This window comes from Lactuca virosa, chromosome 1 (genome assembly GCF_052849685.1).
Source record: "Lactuca virosa cultivar CGN04683 chromosome 1, Lactuca_virosa_CGN04683_v6, whole genome shotgun sequence".
NCBI classification, from domain to species: domain Eukaryota; kingdom Viridiplantae; phylum Streptophyta; class Magnoliopsida; order Asterales; family Asteraceae; genus Lactuca; species Lactuca virosa.
The window spans coordinates 103,703,589-103,725,107 of NC_136426.1; the positions used below are offsets into that span (position 1 = coordinate 103,703,589).

The following is a 21,519-nucleotide window of genomic DNA, read 5'->3' on the forward strand; positions in this document are numbered from 1 at the left end:
ATTTCAACAAAACAAGTGTACAGTTCAACAAAACTAATGGATATTTAATGATATAAGCAAGAATATATATGATTTCACTATAACATCAAACACAAATATGGATATTTCATGATAACAACAACAAAACTAATGCATATTTTCAACAACTACAACATTTCAACATAATACTCAACTATAAAAACAGTAAACATATAATTTTGAGTATGAAAAATCAAACATAATATCAAAAATCCAACATCAACATTTCATCATATTCATTAAACACATTCACATTCGATCATATAACATCAAAATTGAGCATATAACATCAAAATCGAGCCTAACATCAAATATTGATTTTGATTGAACAAATCAGAAAGTAATAGCATAACAATTTCGTTTTTTGATTTTCAATTTTGAGGGGAAACAAGGAAGAAACAGAAGAAAGACCAATGAATTAGAGGGGAAAGAAGGAAGAAATAGAAAGAAGAGGAGGCGGAAGAAACATAGCATACCTGTTGCGGTCGGATGAAGAACGAGATGGAGACGGAAGACAAGCAACGCCGGAGACAGGCGACGTGCTGGCGTTGGTCGACGATTGCGGCGGAGGAAGGATTTGTCACCGGCGTTCGTCGAAACTGAGGAGAAGAATAGAGCGAGGCAAGCAGATGCGAAGATGAGGCGGTCGATGACTCGGTGTGTTTAGGGCAAATTAGGACGCGTCGCTTTTTTTATTTTTCAGACTTCATTTAATATCTGAAAAAATAAGAGGCATTTTTTAGTTTAAGAGGTAAAAAATAATACGCAAACAAACGCTCTGAATCTGAAATTTTAAGACATTGCCTCTAAATTTTGCAATTAAGAGGTAAACAAACGGGACCTAAGTGGTGTGAGATAAAATGTTACTATTTTTTATTCTTAAAATGTAATTAAAAAGCCACGAACGAGATTCATGCCGTGTTTAGGGCTACGTTGTTTTTTTATTAGTTACGTCATACGTGTTACATGGAAATATTTCCACATACAAATTATTATATGAGAAAAATTCATCATGTTTTATTATTACAATTTACGAATAACGATTTGCCTGATTAATAACCATAGACGGACAGTTTACAACATATATCTTCGTATTTTTTTTTTCCATAGCAAGACAATTTTATGTATTTCATTTTATTTTCTTTTCAAGTTCAGTTATATTTTTATTTATGACATCGTTTATTTATATAAGTGGCGTGTCAACTTCTATAAAATTGTTAAAAGGTTAGGAGATAAAAAGGAGGCTATTGGACCATAACTTTTTATTATTATTATCATTATTGATTAGAAAAAAGTTAGCTTTATTCACTCATGCAAAGTCTCAGTGTCATCGCATCGTAATTGTCTGATTTTGTCATTGTATCGTAATTATCTGATTTTGTTAGGATCAATAATCCATAAATAAAAAAAACAGGTTAAAGATACTAATAAATATAAAGAATATAAGAAATTAATATTGTTCAAATTTTATATAAGAAATGTGTTCTCTTTTTGTGGCTTATTGAAAAAACTTAATAGTTCAATACATATCGATTGAAGGCAAACGGGCAACAAGCTGCGCCGCTAGCCATTTCTGGATGGCAAAACCAATTCTTTTGAAAACAACATTCGTGGATCTAGGAAATATGACATTAGAATGCATGACCCGTTGGACTCTATTAAGGAGCTCCACCGCCTCTGGTGCGAGAAAACCAAATGTATCGAATGCAAAAGGAACAAACACATGTTGATTTTCTATACATGCATTCTCGTGCTTTACCACTTTGCACGCAGCGGCTTTCAAAGCGGCATGCCCAGCTGTGAAACCCCCGCTCACCAAACCAACGAGAGGAGAGACCCCAGTAAGATCCACGCATGCATGCTTCCCTCCTATCCATCCAAAGACCAAAATGTCAGCCGGTCTAAGTGTGGACCTGCCATCCTGCGGGTCCGTCAAAAAGTTCACTGGCGCTTCTTTCTTCACAGAAATACCAGCACGCCGACAAGCATCAAAGAGAACATCCCGAACCACATCATGTCTATACTTGAAACCAGGGAGCTCTCTACAATGAACCGCGTGTTCCCCAAAGGTATCCAAACATGCCTTGCGACAAACTGGGCATATCTCGTCAATTGGGAATATGGGAATCATGAGGCGGTAACGAAGGATAGTCCGGTAGTCCACAGGAGACATATGCTGGCCAAGACCATCAATAGAGATAGTTAGCAGAAAATCCTGAGCATGAGGCGTCCGCAGACACTCAAAGACTGCTTTCTGTCTGACAGTCATGTCGAAGTCGACTTCCATATCTTGGACGATTTTGCTAAAAAGGGCACACGCCAAAGCTTTTTGGGATTTAGGGGGGGGGTGTCCTTATTAGTGAAACTGCTACAGTCAAATCCCGAAATCGTATCGCAAAGACGAGTTATAGCACATAGGTAATCCGAGTCCATTCCACATATGCCACTGTCACGTAAGATGTGGTCTTGTAGTGCCCAAGATTGGGCCCTCGAGGCTACAAATGCGTAGGAGGAAACCTCGTAGGCCGAGTACAAACCCAAACCACCGAAACGAATAGGTAAGGAAGCCAAGCGCCACTGAATGTCTCCAAAGAAGGGGCCTCCATAAAATCTATCGGCGCACATACGAAGTGATTTTAGTAATCTTAACTGTTACTGTCAAACACACTTACTATTTGGGGTTACAAAGGTAAAATAAAATCTATTTGTAACGACAAGTTAGAGTTAGAACTAAAAAATTTCTTGCAGCAAAGCTCAAAAAATGTCATTAACTAAACGGGTTTTCTAGACCAAGTACAATAGATCTTTTGCTTGCGCACTACATTCATTAACTCGATCCCCACATACCTTTTGTCAGACATCGAAGACCTACCTATTCATATATGATAAAAAATGAATTGTAAAGTTCTGATAAATGTATTATTAATATATGAATATAACCTGTGAAGAAAATTAATACACGTTTTATTCATATATGAATATAATTTGTTACGAGAGTTGATGTAAACTGTAAAAAGTTTATTACATGTTATATTCATATATGAATGATATACTGTAAAAAAAATGAACATATTATTTTTTATTCATAAATGAACAACGAATGTACTGTAATAAAAATCTAAAATAATTTTATTCACTTATGAATAACGACAGGGTCGGTCCTGAGAATTTAATATTTTCAAAGGCCCAGGACGAACCAGATAAAAAGGACCCTTATCGCTATTATAAGTTTTGATTTTTTAATAAAAATATATAATAAAAAAATTAAGCCTTGTGCAGCTGCCCACTTTTCCCCCTCAACACCCCTATGAATAACGAGAGTTGAAACTATAAAAGAAATAATTTTTTTATTTTATCTTAAAACTATGTCACTGTGAATGTCTATATATAGAGAATTAAAAATTATAAATTTTGATATATTTAAATTTGTTTTTTCGATAAAATTGGCTCCTTAAAAATTAAAAAAAAAATTGTTTTTTTTATATATATTAAGGTAGTGATTAACACAACTTAAGAAAATATGTTTTGTTTGAAAACACATGTATTATTTTTCCTTTCCTACGATGAAAAGATTTACGGCAAAAAATAAATAACTGACGGAAAATTTTTCTTATTTTCAACTTTTTTTCTAATTTTCATATATATATATATATATATATATATATATATATATATATATATATATATATATATGTTCAGGTTCATTTGAGATCATGCTAATTTTGTGAGACGTTGAGACCAAATCAAAAAATAATTTTAAAATACAAAATAAAAGGAAAAATCCGAAAATTTTTTTTTTAATTATTATTTTCGTCACTTTAATTACCTAAAAAAATATAAATAAATAAATAAAATTATCGTTTTTTTTTTAAAATTAGACTGTAAATATTCTAATGTTAGAATATTCTACTAGATTTGTCAGATATATAAAATATTCTAATATTCTATTTGTATATGTAAAAAAATATATTTTTTATTATTTATTATTATTTTTTTGATATCTTTTTTATATTTTTTTTGAAAAATATAAATGATAGAAAATAATATTTGAAAAAAAAATTTCAAAAATTTAACCTAAACTTATATAATATTAAATTTATTACATCGATACAATTTATTACAGCTAATAAATATTATAATATTAAAGATATTAAAATTCTAATACTCGTCTATAAATATTATAATCGACCACGAATTACACAATTCTACCTCCCAAAACTCTACATCGTACAACAGATTACAGAACCACGTATCAGAATATGTTCAGATTTCTTATAATTAATACAACAACTACTATAAATCGCAAAATTAAGCTTCTACATATATAGAAGATACTGATAGTACTGTTGGGAGAAAAACCTCTTAAAACGTGATCGATCGTAGCTACTTGCGGGGAGGCTTCACTATCAGTATCGGGCAATTTGCATGGTGTGCACAAAAGTCGCTTATACTCCCTAGCAAAGCCCTGCATGGATATATATAAATTAATAAACCATGCATTGCCCAGAATATGTATATTAATTAAATGATCAATCAAGTAATTAATTTGATCGAGTTACCTTTTGATAGCGCCGAGTCCACGGCTACCAACAACAAGAAGATCAAAATGCATTTCTTCCACAGCTTCACAGATCATCTCTTTCGGATTCCCTTCCAAAATTAAAGTTTCTGCTTTGATCTAATTAAGCATATAATTATTCATTAGTTTATTGCAATCTAATGATCGAAATTAATTTACATCAAATTAGTTGTTGGTAATTACCTTCGACTCTTCGCAAATTTGAAATGCGCGAGAGAGAAGTTCCGCAGCCTTTTCACGTTGTGCTGCTCTCACAGATTCCACCATAGCGGTGGATGTATACATTGCTGTATGTATAGAAACACAAACGTATTTTTATTTTTGAAGGAGTATTTTGATTAAGAGATAAAGATGAAGGGGAAGAACGTAAATAACGAAAAAGTACGGACATGGCTCAGCAGGGAACGTGTAACGCTCGAAAGGTTCCATGACATGAACCACGGTGATCATCCCCTGTTCCGGATCCGGCTCCACCTCCGGGATTGTTTCAACGGTGTCCAGAGCCACAGCTGCAGCGTCCCCGGCGGAGACAGGAGTCTTGAAGAGGTGTTCGAGAGTCCAATTTAGAGCGTATAAACTGATATTGTCGTCAACTGCTACCATGACTTTCAGACTCTTCTTCCTTCTCTCCTCGGCCATTAACGGTGGTTGTTGCTCTACTGTATTCCGCCGTTGTCCGTCCCCACTTGTCTCGCCTGTTCTATCCGCCTCCATTTTACGTTCGTTTTGATCGCATGATGATGCGACAAAAGGGGGACTTTTATGGTTTGCGATATATCTTGCGTACGTGGCAAAAACGTTGGTACACGTGCCAATATTCTAGTCTACGTGGGAAGTTCTCACATATACAGTCACATGCATAATTGCCTGACACGTGCCAATATTACTAACGATATTTATCTAGTCAATTTGTAATATTTGGAAGGTTGTAAAATATACCCTGTTTCGGCTTAGGCTGGGCGGGGACTCGGCGTGACTCGCCATATCCGAATTGGCCTCGGTATACACCGTGTCAATTTGGTATGTTGAGTTGGTGGCTATTGATCTCTCCTTTCTTTGATCTTTTCTTCTCCCTTTTTTCTTCCTAACTAGGCATACCACCTCTCTTCTTCTCCATCTCTTCTTTAAGTCTTTTATTTTCTTTGTTGGAGGTGAGGTGGAGCTCGGTGAGCTCTACACCGCTCCCCTCAGCCGTAGAGGGAGTGAACATGGATCGATTCTTTGAACTTTCTTTTCTTCAAATGGAAAAACAAAGATAGAATCAAACCGATTTTGAAAATATATTTTTTAATATTTCTCAGAGACCTGGTTATTTACAGATTAGCACACTGGCATTTAAGGAGCTGCGCAGCAACTACAAAATGAGAGTTTGATAGAATATAAAATAAAGATATAGAAACAAAACCAATCCCAACGAAAAGGCACAATAAATAGGATTGAGAAGTAATACTACTCCCAAACCCCCTAATATAAGACCAAATACCAAAAAGGCTAAAAGAAAATCATGTATTAGTCCAAATAAATCCATTATATATAAAACCAGAGATAAATAAATCAAAACGTTTCAGTTTTTTTGGTTGTTATCTTAATAGCATCTTCAATTTTGTAATTTATTAGAAAGTGGCGATAAGTTTAACACATTAGACGTAGTTTTGATTTCTTTTAAAGTTAAACACATTTATAAAACACAAACATTTCATATTAAATAAAAAATTTACAAAATGACTTAAAACATGACTAAGAAGATGACTTTTTAGTTGACTTAAAATGTGACTTAATAATTAACTTAAAACATAAATTAAGACAAGACATCCTACAAACATAAATCAGGTCTCGCCCAGTATTCATCGGGCCCCGCCCGGTACAGATCTGTCAGTAACATGCGATGGGCCCCGCTCAACACACTCATCAGACCCCGCCTGACATCGGGCCCCGCCCATTATGCATACAAACACATACAACACATGAAAGAGTCACACAAACAACTAGAATACAAATAACAATAATCCATGGGCCGACATTGGTGCATTCGACCCGCCAAACACTGGGAGGAGACTCACCTCAAGCTGCCAAATGCTCGGACAGTTAATCTGGGAAATATCTGCACTAAATATGATCAAATAATACCCTAATTAATAATTAGGTCATAAACTATAACCGAGAGCCCAAATCCATTATCCCACTTTTAGGGTAAAAGACTATTTTACCCCTCAAAGATAAACCCATTCAATCGAAGCCCAAACCCTCAAAATGGCCCAAAAAGCAACCTAGGCCCACATCAGGTAGTACGCCCCGCGTACCAGACCTGACCCCCCCCCCCCCCCCCCGCGTACTCAAGTGACTTCCATTGGGCCTCATACCCAGTACGCGCAGCGTACTAAGAAGTACGTTGCGTACCAGACCTATACCCCCAGCGTACTCAAGCGACTTCCATCGGGCCTCATACCCAGTACGCGCAACGTACTAACAAGTATGCCCGACGTACTGGCCATAGTCTCATTCCTTAAGCAAAGGTCTTAATCCCTTAAGACCTTAACGTCCAAACCTCAGATCTACTTCTAAACAATGTCTTAATCCATAAAGTTGGCGACTTTACTCACTTGCATGTCTTAATATGACCCAACACTAAACCTTAGATCCAAAACTTCATAAAAAGGCCAACAACTCAAACATGGGTGAACTTTAACTTTCAAGATTCGGTTTTTATGACTCCATGCACTGCTAAATGCCTTAAAGGATAGCTCAAATGGTATGGGGTATTCCATACTCTATAAGACCAAGGAAATGGGACAATAAAGGGCATAAACATGAACATAATGAGATCTAGAATAAAGAACTCCAAGGTGTGAACTTGATACCTTATAAGGATGCACAAAAAGGTGTAGAATCTGGATCCAAGGGCTTGAATGCACCATTCCTTCTTCAAGGAACTTCCTTCACCACCAAGAACACCCAAAAACACCACAAGATCACTACAAGGCTCAAGAACACTCAAAAGAGGGCTAGAGTTTCGTGGGATATCTTATAGGGTAAGGAGGCTGATGAGGGGAAACCTCAAGCTCCATAATGATGCTTAAATAAGGTCCAAACCCAAAAAATTAGGGTTTGTCCCCGAACAATGTACCCCCAGCATACTAGAAGTATGCCCTGTTGGATTAGGTGTCTAAGCCCATAACTATAATTGGTATGTACTTGAATTGATAGCAGCACAGTCCTTTTGGGTTGCCCTCAACCTAGCAACTGGACAAGGAAATTATGAAAGGAGAGATATTAATTTATAAGATTAATAAATTAATATATATATAAATGATTTATTAATATGTTAATGGATTAATATATTAATTAGAAATCATTATGTTTAATTAATTGTTAGCCAGAAATTAATCAGAATTGATTTTGGGGTTAAAAGAATTAATTATAAGGTGCAGGGACTAGTTTGCAATTATCTAATAGTTGAGTGGAAGGCTCTAGAACCCCCTTGGAAGAGGGTGGACGAAATCTTTAGGGGAAACCCTAATAATTTCGTCCATAGGGGCTTGGATAAGGCCCTTGGGTTTGCTTAGGCCCTAAGCAAAGGATAACTAGGGTTTCCCTTAAACCCTAGACCCCTCAGCTATATAAGGAGCCTCCTGGTTCATGTTTTTGGTCACTCTTTCTTTTGAAGAAACCCTAAGGCCGAGATTTTGCATACTCCCTCTCCCCTCTCTCTTCTACTTTCCTTCTTGCTAGTTTGAGTGTGATTCCATTAGAGGCATTACACTTGTGGTGCTAAAGCTTCCAAGAAGATCAAGATCAAGATCAAGGGAATATCAATTATTTGCTGTAACAATTGAAAGGTATGTAAACACTAAACCCTAGTTTGTTAATTTTGAAATTAGCCTCTCTCCTCTAGGGTTCTTGTTTTGCAATTCAAAGTTGTATGTTTAATAGTTAAAACATAGATCCAAAGTAGGTTGCATGTGAACTTAGGAATTGTTTCTAGTTTATTTGTTTTACCTAAAACCCATCAGTGGTATCAGAGCCATTGTTGTTTTAAATTGAATTGCTACAATTGTTGAATTGCAAATTAGGGTTTATAGCTATTAAACCCTAAAGGCCAATTTTTCGATTTCTAGGGTTTTGGATCAAAGGGTTTTTTTCGAAAACCCTAGCCTCCAAAGAACCCTAATCGAAATTAGGGTTAGGGTTTTGAAAACCCTAGCCTCCTCCCTTGTAAATTTCGAAATTTGCTTAGAAGTTTTAGGGTTTCTTGTTTTGGATAATTGTTACTTAATTAGATTAATTGGATAATTATCCTTACCCTATTTTTCGAAATTTAGAGGGATAAGGATTAGGATTAAATTAATGGATTAATTTAATTAGATAATCCTTACAAGATTTAATAATTTGATTAATAGTTAATTAAAAGATAAATATTAAATCTAGTTAATTGGTTTATTTAAATTTAAATTTAATAGCTTAAATTTCGAAATTTATAAACCCTTGAAGTTTTAAAATGTTTTAAAACACACCTTATATATATTATAATTAAAAGTTTAATATTATATATGTATAAGAATATGGTCAGTCAAATCGCTAGTATGCCTCATTCACGAAGCTAATCTATAAGGGGGGTATAAGGAAACTGCCTCTAAAATGGTAGTTGAATGGGTGTCCACTCTCACCCACCGCTTCCTTGATTAGTGGAGGGTCGTTAGCAGAACAGATTTGATAGGACAACTACTTCTCATTAAAAGTATAATGATATTAAAAGTACTAGAACATTATTTTCAAAAATCCCAACTCTAGTTACTTTAGGAAAAATGTGAAAAGTATGCTAATCCATGAAATTGCACATTATGCTTTATTGGTCGTTAGTGGAGCGTGTGTGGTTAACCAGCACACTAAAAGGCACTAATAAAGAGTAGTAATGGGTATCTCATAATTGTCATTTTGATGGAGCGTGTGTGGTTTACCAGCACATCAATAGTTAATGATAAAGACAATGAGGTTACCAAGCATATTTGCATGGTTATTCACATCTTGTTTGTGATCCTCGGCATCCCAGTCACAAATAGAAGAGCATAATCTGAGATTAAAACATGCCATTGAATAGTTTCAATGTATCTCAAAAGAATTAGGAATTTCACTTCGTTTGTTTCGTCTAATGGTGGAATTGGTGAATCGTCATTCACCTACCTTTATGAAATTTGCACTTGGATCTCGGCATCCCATTTCTGAGTTGTGAATCTTCATAGTTGGATCCTAACCTTGATATTATATCTTTGGGTTATTTTATTAAGGTATCTTGAAATCTAACTAAAACTTTTTTTCAGATGTCTACTCCTGGAAACACTTCTGCTTCGTCCTCCTCCAACCAAAACTTCTCTTTGCTCAATATCTGCTCTAAAGTCGTTATGGATGGCTCAAACTATAACGATTGGATGCGCAACATCAAGATGGCTCTTCGTTTCGAGAACAAAGAATATGTTCTTGAAAAGGAGCTCAAAGAGCTTGATGAGAATGAAGCTACTCCTGAAGATCTTGCTGCCTACAAGAAACATTACGATGATGCTACCAAAGTGGCATGCATCATGGTGGCAACTATGTCCCCAGAATTGCAGAGGTACTATGAGGACTACTGGCCTTTCGAGATGAACAAGGACCTTATGGAAAAGTACCATAAGCGAGCTCGTCAAGAAAAGTTCGAAGTAGTCAAGTCACTCATGGCTTGCAAGATGAAAGATGGGGAGTCGGTTGTGTCACATGTGCAAAGAATGCAACGCTACATAGAGCGTTTGGTCAAGCTCAATATTCACTTTGATGAGGAATTGGCCATTGACATGGTCTTGAACTCACTTCCTGAATGTTATGGTCAGTTTATTCTAACTTACCATTTGAACAATACTGAGCAGACCTTGGCCCAATTGCACAACTTGTTGCAGACAGCTGAGGCAGGGATGAAGGGTAAAAGTATACCCTCCACACCTACGAGTGCCCCTGTTTTGGCTATTGGACAGGGAAAGGGGAAAAAGAGGAAAGGTCCTCCCAAGCAAAACTGGAAGAGCAAGGCTCAAGCTGGGTCATCTAGTAATGGCCCAAAGGCTAAGCCCAATGGTTCCACTCCCCATGTTTCTGATCCAAAAGAGGCAGTTTGCTTTTACTGCAACCAAAAGGGGCATTGGAAGAGATCTTGCCCACAATATCTGCAAGATATCAAGGATGGCAAAGTGAAGCCATCTTCGGCAGGTATTTACACTATTTCTGCTAATAACTCATTATCTTCTCGTTCATGGGTCCTTGATACAGGATGTGGTTTTCATATCTGTTCTGATTTGCAGGGTCTAAAGGAAAGTGAGGAGATAGAGCGAGGAAGGATAAACCTGATCATGGGAAACAGAAAGTCTTCACCAGTAACCAAGATCGGAGTTTATCAGCTTCTGCTTAGTAATGATGTTAGATTAGATTTAATAAATTGTTGCTATTCGTCTGAGATGACGAGAAACATTATTTCATTTCATGCATTGTTCAGACAAGGTTTTACATATTCTTTTAATGATTTGAATGGTTCAATTTCTGTTTATAAGAATGGTGTTTTTATGTTTGAAGCTTTGCCTTGTAATGGTGTGTATGAAACAGTGACTTGTGTTGATAGCCTAGGAAATAGTGTACTTAATATTGACTTGTCTAATAGTGTAGACAAGGCATGCTTGTGGCATTGTCGTCTTGGACACATTAACAAGAAACGCATAGCCCAACTCCAAAAGGATGGAGTGTTGGAATCATTTGACCTAAAGTCAGATGATATGTGTGAATCTTGTCTTTTGGGAAAGATGACAAAATCACCATTCACAGGGTCTTGTGAAAGAGGTGAAGGTCTATTGGATCTCATACACACGGATGTGTGTGGGCCCTTCAGATCAACTACAAGAGATGCTAATCGATTCTATGTGACTTTCACTGACGATTATAGCAGATATGGATATATCTACTTGATCAAGCATAAGTCAGAAACTTTTGAAAAGTTCAAAGAGTTTAAGCATGAAGTCGAAAATCAATTAGGCAGAAAGATAAAGATACTTAGATCCGATAGAGGCGGGGAGTATCTTAGTATCGAGTTTATCGACTATCTGAAAGAATGTGGGATAGTCTCACAATTGACTCCTCCTAGGACACCACAGTTAAATGGTGTAGCTGAGAGGCGTAATCGAACCTTGTTAGACATGGTTCGTTCTATGATGAGTCGGGCTTCGCTTCCCATTCACTTCTGGGGGTATGCCTTAGAGACAGCCGCCCACATCCTCAATCTTGTCCCTACAAAGAAGGTTGCCAAAACACCTCACGAAATATGGACAGGGAAAGTTCCCTCGTTAGCACACATTAAAGTCTGGGGTTGTGAAGCTTTCGTAAGACGAGAGACTCACGACAAGCTAGCAGCTAGAAGTGAGAAATGTGTTTCCATTGGTTACCCAAAGCAGTCTTTTGGATATTTGTTCTACAGGCCTAGTGAGAACGTGGTCTTTGTAGCACGAAGAGGAGTCTTTCTTGAAAGAGAGCTCATATTCAAAGAGGACAGTGGGAGCACTATTGACCTTGAAGAAATTCAAGAGTCAGCCAATGAAGGAACCTTAGATGACACTAGCACTCAACCAGAGGAAACAGTTCCTGTTGAACCAATCGATAACTCATTACCTCTTAGAAGATCCACTAGGGTGAGTGTGCCACCTGAGTTGTATGGTTTTCATATTACTTCAGATGGTAACACATTCATAAGTGACAGAACACTGGTAAACTTAGATGAACCAGTCACTTATAAGGAAGCAATGGCAGGCCCAGAGGCTTCCAAGTGGAAAGAGGCAATGGACAGCGAGATTAAGTCCATGTATGACAACCAAGTTTGGAATTTGGTTGATAGTGCACCAGGTCGTAAGACAGTTGGGTGCAAATGGATCTTCAAGAAGAAGACAGACATGGATGGAAATGTGCACACATTCAAGGCTCGACTGGTTGCAAAAGGTTTCACTCAAACCCCAGGGGTTGACTATGATGAGACCTTCTCGCCAGTGGCTAAGATTAAATCTATTAGGATATTGCTCGCCATAGCTGCCTTTCATGATTATGAAATCTGGCAGATGGATGTCAAAACTGCTTTCCTTAATGGGAAGTTGGTTGAAGATGTTTACATGAGTCAGCCAGAGGGTTTTGTTGATGCAAAGTTCCCCAATAGAGTGTGCAAGCTTGAGAAATCCATTTATGGATTGAAACAAGCATCTCGCAGTTGGAATCTTTGCTTCCATGAGAAAGTCAAAGAATTTGGTTTCTCTAGAAGTGAAGATGAGTTCTGTGTGTATATCAAGGCTAGTGGGAGTATAGTAACTTTTCTGGTGTTGTATGTCGATGACATATTACTCATTGGTAACGACGTTCCAACCTTGAAAGAAGTTAAGTCTTGGCTTGGAAAGTGTTTTGCCATGAAAGACCTTGGAGAAGCTGCCTATATTCTTGGGATTAGAATATTGAGAGATAGAAAGAAGAGACTAATTGGACTTAGTCAGAGCACATACTTGGATAAGGTACTAAAGAGGTTTAGTATGGAAAATTCCAAGAAGGGAGAGCTACCTATCCAGAGCAATACCAAATTGAGTAAGACTCAATGCCCGAGTACAGATGTTGAAATAGATGACATGAGTCGTGTACCTTATGCTTCCGCTGTCGGATCGATCATGTACGCTATGACATGTACTCGCCCTGATGTGGCATTTGCTTTGAGCATGGTCAGTCGCTATCAGGGAAACCCAGGTAGAGCTCATTGGATAGCAGTTAAGAATATACTCAAGTATTTGCGAAGGACAAAGGACTGGGTTCTTGTGCTTGGTGGCAGTGATACTTTGAGAGTAGATGGTTACAGTGATGCCAGCTTTCAGACAGATAGAGATAACTTCCATTCTCAGTCGGGTTGGGTATTTTTACTGAATGGAGGAGCAGTTACTTGGAAGAGTTCTAAGCAAAATACGGTGGCTGATTCTACTTGTGAATCAGAGTACATAGCAGCAAGTGAAGCGTCGAAAGAAGCAGCTTGGTTGAGGAACTTCATCGGGGATCTCGGAGTTGTTCCAACCATCCAAGAGCCTATGGAACTATTCTGCGATAATGAAGGAGCGGTTGCCTTGACAAAGGAACCGAGAGATCATGGTAAGACCAGACATATCGACAGAAAGTACCATTTCATCAGACATAGAGTAGAAGAAGGTCATCTTATAGTAAAGAGGGTGTCATCTGAAGATAACCCAACAGATCCTCTCACAAAGGGTCTGAGTAGGGCTAAGCATGTTCAGCATGCTCGAAGCATAGGACTGAAAGATGATATTAGTTTTAGTAGTTAGATTAGTTTTTGAAACTTGTAACAAAGTAAATGTAATTGACTTTTGGTGATTAAATAATAAAGTATTATTTATAAGTTTGGCTACTACCTTTTGTCAATTGTTTATCATTGTGTTTCATTTTGCATGTTTTACTTCCTGAATAATGAGATTATTCAAACTCCACAGTCGCTCGTACTCTTGGAAGTAAGTAGTGAATTAAGACTGTCATGAATTGGATTGCAGATTGTCTAAGGATAGACATGGCAATAGAATTGCTGCAATGTTCATGAGTACTCAGAAATTGAGATTTGAGTATTGGATAAACCCTCGCTCAGAGTATTACTTCATGGAATTCATCACGAGTAATACTGAGACGATAATATCTTATAATCTTGAAACAAAGATATATGAGTTGTAATTTACAAGTCGGTTATGCATTGGTGATGCGAAAACGCATCAGTAACTTGGTGTTATAAAACGTATTGTCATGTATAATTTGATGAGTAAAAGATACAAGCATATGAGTCAACGTTTATTCGTTCCTTTTGCCCTAACAAGAAAAGCGATATCTGTGGGCCCTTCGATGATTTGGTGTTGACTTATGTGTTGGGCCCAGCCAGGACTAAATTGATGTGTTCAATTAGAAGTCCTACATCATCACAAATCAGGAATCGGGAAACATAGATTCTGGACAAAGAGATTGATTACATTCCATGTCTTATGTCTAGGGATATCTAGCAGAATGAAGGATTATATGATCACTTATCTTAGGACACGTAACTGACTGGGTCAGAGTTCGGCAGCAGCTTTTGGAAGCTACAATTTGCTGGTCAAATTTAGAAGGCATACTAGCAATTATAGTTACAGACTTATCCAAGTGGGAGACTGTTGGATTAGGTGTCTAAGCCCATAACTATAATTGGTATGTACTTGAATTGATAGCAGCACAGTCCTTTTGGGTTGCCCTTAACCTAGCAACTGGACAAGGAAATTATGAAAGGAGAGATATTAATTTATAAGATTAATAAATTAATATATATATAAATGATTTATTAATATGTTAATGGATTAATATATTAATTAGAAATCATTATGTTTAATTAATTGTTAGCCAGAAATTAATCAGAATTGATTTTGGGGTTAAAAGAATTAATTATAAGGTGCAGGGACTAGTTTGCAATTATCTAATAGTTGAGTGGAAGGCTCTAGAACCCCCTTGGAAGAGGGTGGACGAAATCTTTAGGGGAAACCCTAATAATTTCGTCCATAGGGGCTTGGATAAGGCCCTTGGGTTTGCTTAGGCCCTAAGCAAAGGATAACTAGGGTTTCCCTTAAACCCTAGACCCCTCAGCTATATAAGGAGCCTCCTGGTTCATGTTTTTGGTCACTCTTTCTTTTGAAGAAACCCTAAGGCCGAGATTTTGCATACTTCCTCTCCCCTCTCTCTTCTACTTTCCTTCTTGCTAGTTTGGGTGTGATTCCATTAGAGGCATTACACTTGTGGTGCTAAAGCTTCCAAGAAGATCAAGATCAAGATCAAGGGAATATCAATTGTTTGCTGTAACAATTGAAAGGTATGTAAACCCTAAACCCTAGTTTGTTAATTTCGAAATTAGCCTCTCTCCTCTAGGGTTTTTGTTTTGCAATTCAAAGTTGTATGTTCAATAGTTAAAACATAGATCCAAAGTAGGTTGCATGTGAACTTAGGAATTGTTTCTAGTTTATTTGTTTTACCTAAAACCCATCATGCCCAGCGTATGCGCTCTCCCCAAAAGTTTCACTTTCACCCCCTTGGGACCAAATTTACAAACTAATTTAATATAAAGTGTCAAAATAAGAAATACCTTGGAACCGAGTGTTACAAATCTTGAAGGAAGAAGCAAGAAGGAGTAAGCAAAAAGATCAACAAGAAAGTCCCCATCTCCCCATCTCCATATTCTCCATATTCTTCATTCTTCATCTCCATCCTCAAGAACATGCTACTCTCGGGTCAAGTACATACCAATTATAGTTATGGGCTTAGACACCTAATCCAACATCTTTTTATATTGCATTCTGGTCCCTAAGTAGAAAGAAATGGCCATTTGGAAGCCCTAGTGGCAAAGTTGTAATTTTGGAGAAGTGGGAGTACGCCATGCGTACATGTGTACGCTTAGCGTACTAGGGCGTGTTTTTGTTTATAATCTACTGGATACGAATATATACATATTTTGCCTTTGTTTGAAAAAATAAATAAAGAAGGGTGTATAAACCAGGATTCGAACCAGGGACCGTGTTTTTGTTTATAATCTAATGGATACAAATATATACATATCTTGCCTTTGTGTGGAAAAATAAATAAAGAAGGGTGTATAAACCATGCTTTGAACCAGAGACCTTTAGTTCAAGGTGCCTGCGTCTTAAACCAACTGCAATATCTACTACTTTGTTATTTTATCGCAAAACATCTTTATATTATGTGTGTGTGTGTGTGTGTGTGTGTATATATATATATATATATATATATATATATATATATATATATAGGGTTAGGTTATAATGTGGATGGTAAATATTGTATGGATGTAGGGTTAAATGTGAGCATATAACTTATGTTATAATTGGAAAGTGAGGTATTAATATTATTAGATTAAAAATAATAAGAAAATACATTCTAATAGGAATAAACGGTTGCTAAAGGCTATTGATGTAATTTTACATGTGCATTAAACAAGGCAACACCGAATATACTGGGAAAAGCTGATTGCATTCTCCATTAATAACGTACTTAGTAACAAAGTGCGAATGATGTATCGGTGAAGAAATTAGAGCAAAATCTTTCAAAATCAGGGATTGGTCAAGAAGAATTGATAATCGTAGTACATTATAAAAAGAATTCGAGGTGTGAGGATACAAAAAGGTGTGGTAATTACATACAAGGGATTGAAAAGATTCTTAAAGAATGATGGGTCGAAGATCGAGTTCAAGATTCGAGAAGGAATTCAAGTCGAAATACAAGATTACACCCGACACTGCCTTGAATTTGGAAGATGTTGATTTCGTTGCACCTCCTCAAGGTATGTTTTTTATTTATTTTACAACAAAAAAAAGTTTGTTTTTGTTTTTTTTTTATTTTTTTTTTGTAATTTTAGTTTTTATGTGTTTTCTTAGTTTGGGGTTTGTTATGCATAATTTTCTGGAATTTTAGGTGTGTTTAATATTCAGTGGAAGCTATAGATTGTAGTTTATTGTTTATGATCGAAAGTTTTGTTTTCGTTTTTTGAAACTTCATGAAGTCTGTTTTTATGTCAAAATTCTGCTCGAATATAGTAGATTCTGAAAGAATTGATTTTTAAGATTATTTTGTTATGAGGTATGATATAATATGTAGATGGTGGTTTATGATTGAAAGTATTTTTTTTAATCTTTGTGAAGCATGTATTGTATGAGAATTCTGGTAGAATGAAATTGATTCTTAAAAAATAGTTCATCACGAATGTGATTTAGCACGAGTTTTGATGTGAAAAATATTGATTTTTTGTTTGTTTTTTTCTTTTGGGACAAAGTAATTGGTGTGTAATGTGATGTAGCTATGTGTACTGGTAGAATGAATGTGAGTTGTTAAGATTTTCTTGTATAGTTAGTGTGTTGGTGTGAGTGTTAATAATAATTAGGTAGAATATGTATACTCTATGTATATAAAAAACTAATACTATGGGATGCAAACAAGAATAAATTTTTTTAACATACTAAATTGCATTGTGCTTTAAAATATGTTAATTTGTTGTGCCTAAGTTAATGATTATGTTAATATTTTCATGCGTAGGGGCAACCAATGTTCCACCTCAATCTACGATGGAGGAAATTGTGCAACAACAAGAAATAAATTAAGTTGATGAAACATAAAACACATAACCAGTAGAGCCAATGATAATTCATAATACGAGTGTTAAAAATAAAAAGATAAAATATTCTGCAACAGCAACACCAAATAAAAAAAGCCAAAACCATTAAATGTATTAATAAAAAAATGGTTCTTAGGTCCAATAAGAAAGTTGACAGTGTTCAAGCGGTGAAAGAGCAGAAAAAGAATGAAGGAAATGATTGCTTGGAAACTACAATACCTTGAAACATTTGAGACACTCATTCGATTATCCTATATAATTTTGAAGGGATGATTGTTCCTGTTAAAAAAAAAAATCCGATCTTAATTCTTTCAGAATTCTAAAATGATCAAAATTTGTAAACAAAAATCGAATACAATAAAATTTATTGCATACCTGAATGAACTCGTGTTGAGTATCCTCCACGTCAACTGCAATGAAAAAAGCTCTGGGACCTATTTTGATTAGAAACAGATTTGAATCGTTAACATATATATTTGAATAAATGAAAGGATAATAAAATTAAATGAATATTTGAATAACCTTAAAAAACGGGATATGATTAGGAATAATATATGTTATAATTAATTAACATCATTAATGAAATAAATTAAATTACTAATGTACTCTTCTCCAGATTTCAAAATTGATTGGTCTGTATTTATTCCTACATTCACACAATAATTATCCATCACATATGAATATATATATATATATATATATATATATATATATATATATATATATATATAATAATTGGTTCAATTTTTTTCGGTTTAATTTTTTTCGGATTATATATAATCGGTTCGGTTCAGTTTTTTTCGGTTTTACCAAACCCAAATCGAGATTTTCGGTTTTTGAAAAATCTAAAATCAACCCGTCGGTTTATGCTTCGGTTTCGGTTTTGTCAGTTTTTGTCAGTTTTTCGGTTTACGGGTTCGGTTTTGCTCACCCCTAGTGAAGACCTCTCCTAATATCGTGGCAGAACTCTTTAAATCAATAGTGTTTTTTTGGTTTAAACATAGAACCAAAGCTTTGGAGTATTCAACTAGTCTAAATGGAGTATTAACCATTTTCTTGGCATGTATTTCTGTAGGTTATCCTCTGTTGTTTTCTTTTGTTATAAGCTATACTCTGTTTTTCCTAGCTACTTGCTAGACGTAGGTTTTAATATATTTGCCTGTTTTCGAAAAAGAAAAACTGATTTAGTTAGTTGAATTATATATGTTTTTTCAAGAAAAATAACAGTTAGTAAAACGTATTATAGTATTATATAAATATATAATCGAACGAAGTTCGAGTTTTTCATGTGAGTTTCAAGAAATTGGTATAGGTTTTGGCTTGGGCTTATTTAATTTAGGGGTTTGAGGAAATCCTACTAAGAACTTGAATGTTCTTTTCCATTAATTGGGCCCAATAAGATAAATACAACTACAGCAAGTCAAGTCAATGGATAAAGAGCTACTATTGGGCTATTTTTATAATCTTCAAGGACCTTTGAATTTTATACAAAACGATAAAACCAACGATGCACATAATAATTATAATGCTTAAAAGGTTCAACCACATAGTGAATATAGTTATGCTAAAGATTCATGCTCACTTTTAACATTCACATCGACACATGTTACATATTAAGAAGCTTACTTACAACTTCAAATGAGTTTGATTTCAACTTCACGTATTTTAAACGATTAATATATATTAAGACAAAAACAATAAACCAGAGTTCAGAGTAATGTTAAAAACGTATTGATGAACAAAAAAACAACAGTTTGCATGAAAATGCATACGCTTAATAATGTATGTTGTGCAATACAGATTTTTGGAAAACACAAACACGTATGATTATGAATTAATCATCTCATTAATAATGAGCCAGAAGTATACAAAAACTAGTTTTAGTAAAAAAATTAATATTTGTACATGGAATTTTCGATTGATCAAGTTCATAAATAAAGAGATAAATTTCGAAAATATCTTTAAGACTTTTGTGAGTTTTTGTCGCATGATCTTTCTTTTACATCTTATGCCACTTGACATTAATCTAATCATTTTTTGTGCTAAGACTAAGTAAACCACATATTAGTCGTATCCAATATGTGAAATTTCTATAAGGCAAAAGTGTATTGCATGTGAAAATGTCTTAATACAGGCATACAGCATTATAATATTTCAAAACGATTCAACCTTTTAAACCCATTTGTTATATTCACCGCTACTACAAACATAAATATTTTTTAAACCTTTTTTTTTTCACTAGACTAATAAATATTTATTGGATTTATTATTAGCTATAAAACTTATATGTAAAAGATTTATACGTAAAAGTTAGTTGATCTTTTCTCCTTTTAACTTTTACTTATCCACTAAGTTGGTAGATATCGGCCTTTTATGATTTGATTTTCCACATCCAAATAAATACGTTTTTAATTATTTTATTTGCAAAATCTCACATATAATTTTTTTATTTAAAAAACCTTAAAATGATATATTAAAGTAATTGATCAAAATACTTACGAAAACCGGGTGTGTTTAACTGTGTATGGTCGTTCACATCATAGTTTAAAGCAATGTTTTAAAAACCGGTTTTTTAGTTGAACCGGTATGGTGACCGGTTCCCGGTTCAACCGGTTTAACCGGTTCGACCGCCGTGTGAACCGGCTTCTATATTTTTAACTTTTTTTTTCTATTTTCCTACACATACATATATAAATCATGAATTTGATGTTTACAAGTTCAAACATTAAAAATACACATAAAATAAATTGTAGATGAATCCAAATACAGTAAAATAACACATAACCATAAGTTGTAGTGTTTTACATTAATCTATATACGTTAAAAAGAAAAATAAAGTATAATACCGAAACAAAATATAGTTTTAGATGAATATAAACACATAAAAAAAACTTTATAACATTTGTCATATGTTTTTATCTAGAGAAAACTAAATAGATTTGAAAAAAATCACCAAAGTTTATTATGTAAATAGTTCTTTTTCATTGTTTTTATTCGGTTTAACCCGTTCAACCGGTTTATTTTGACCGGTTCAACCGGGTTTTTCCAAAAACCGGCTGGTTCAATCCGGTTCAGAAATCAATGTAAAACCGGTGATAGTTGAACCGCTCCCTCCTCCGGTTCCCGGTCCAACCGGTTCGACCGGCCGGTTCAAACCGGTTTTTAAAACACTGGTTTAAAGAGACGATTAATTCAAAAGTCAAATAAAAATTTGTCAAAATTCAAGACTTCTAGAACTTGTCAAAATTAACAAGCGAATGTGCAAATGTCAAAGCGAGTTGCACAAGTAATCCAAGCACATGCGACAATACAGTTATTGATTTTCTATATTGTTTTGATAAACACAATGTATTTTTAAATTTAATATTTTTTGAAAATTAGTAATTAATGGCTTTTATCTAAAAGAGAACGATTATACCCCTTTAAAGATTATCTTAATAAATATTAGACATGTACAGGCGAAGAATAAAAGAGTAAAAATATAACATAATTATAATAATTGGAGTTAATGTGGGCCAATTACACGCAATATCTTGCGTTAGTAATACCATGAAAGGTCATTATCAGCTGCGACTCACCTCCACAGGCAACACCGTGAAACTCTACGTGGAAGCATCTTACAGGCATTAAGCAATCATGACTTGTACAATCGATTACATGCTACCCATCTCCCCCTTCTCTTAGTTTTCACAAATAG

General features: G+C 35.1%; 1 protein-coding gene across 1 annotated transcript; it reads right to left on the minus strand.

Annotated features, from left to right (window-relative positions):
• Positions 1-4,221: 4,221 nt before the first annotated feature.
• On the minus strand, positions 4,222-5,346 carry LOC145106006 (uncharacterized). Its single transcript, XM_079043058.1, has 4 exons — positions 4,987-5,346; positions 4,781-4,884; positions 4,578-4,696; positions 4,222-4,483 (listed from the first exon to the last, which is right to left on the minus strand). Exons 1-4 carry the CDS (start codon positions 5,309-5,311, stop codon positions 4,402-4,404), a joined length of 630 nt encoding a protein of 209 aa, XP_078899184.1. The 5' UTR covers positions 5,312-5,346; the 3' UTR covers positions 4,222-4,401.
• Positions 5,347-21,519: the final 16,173 nt, after the last annotated feature.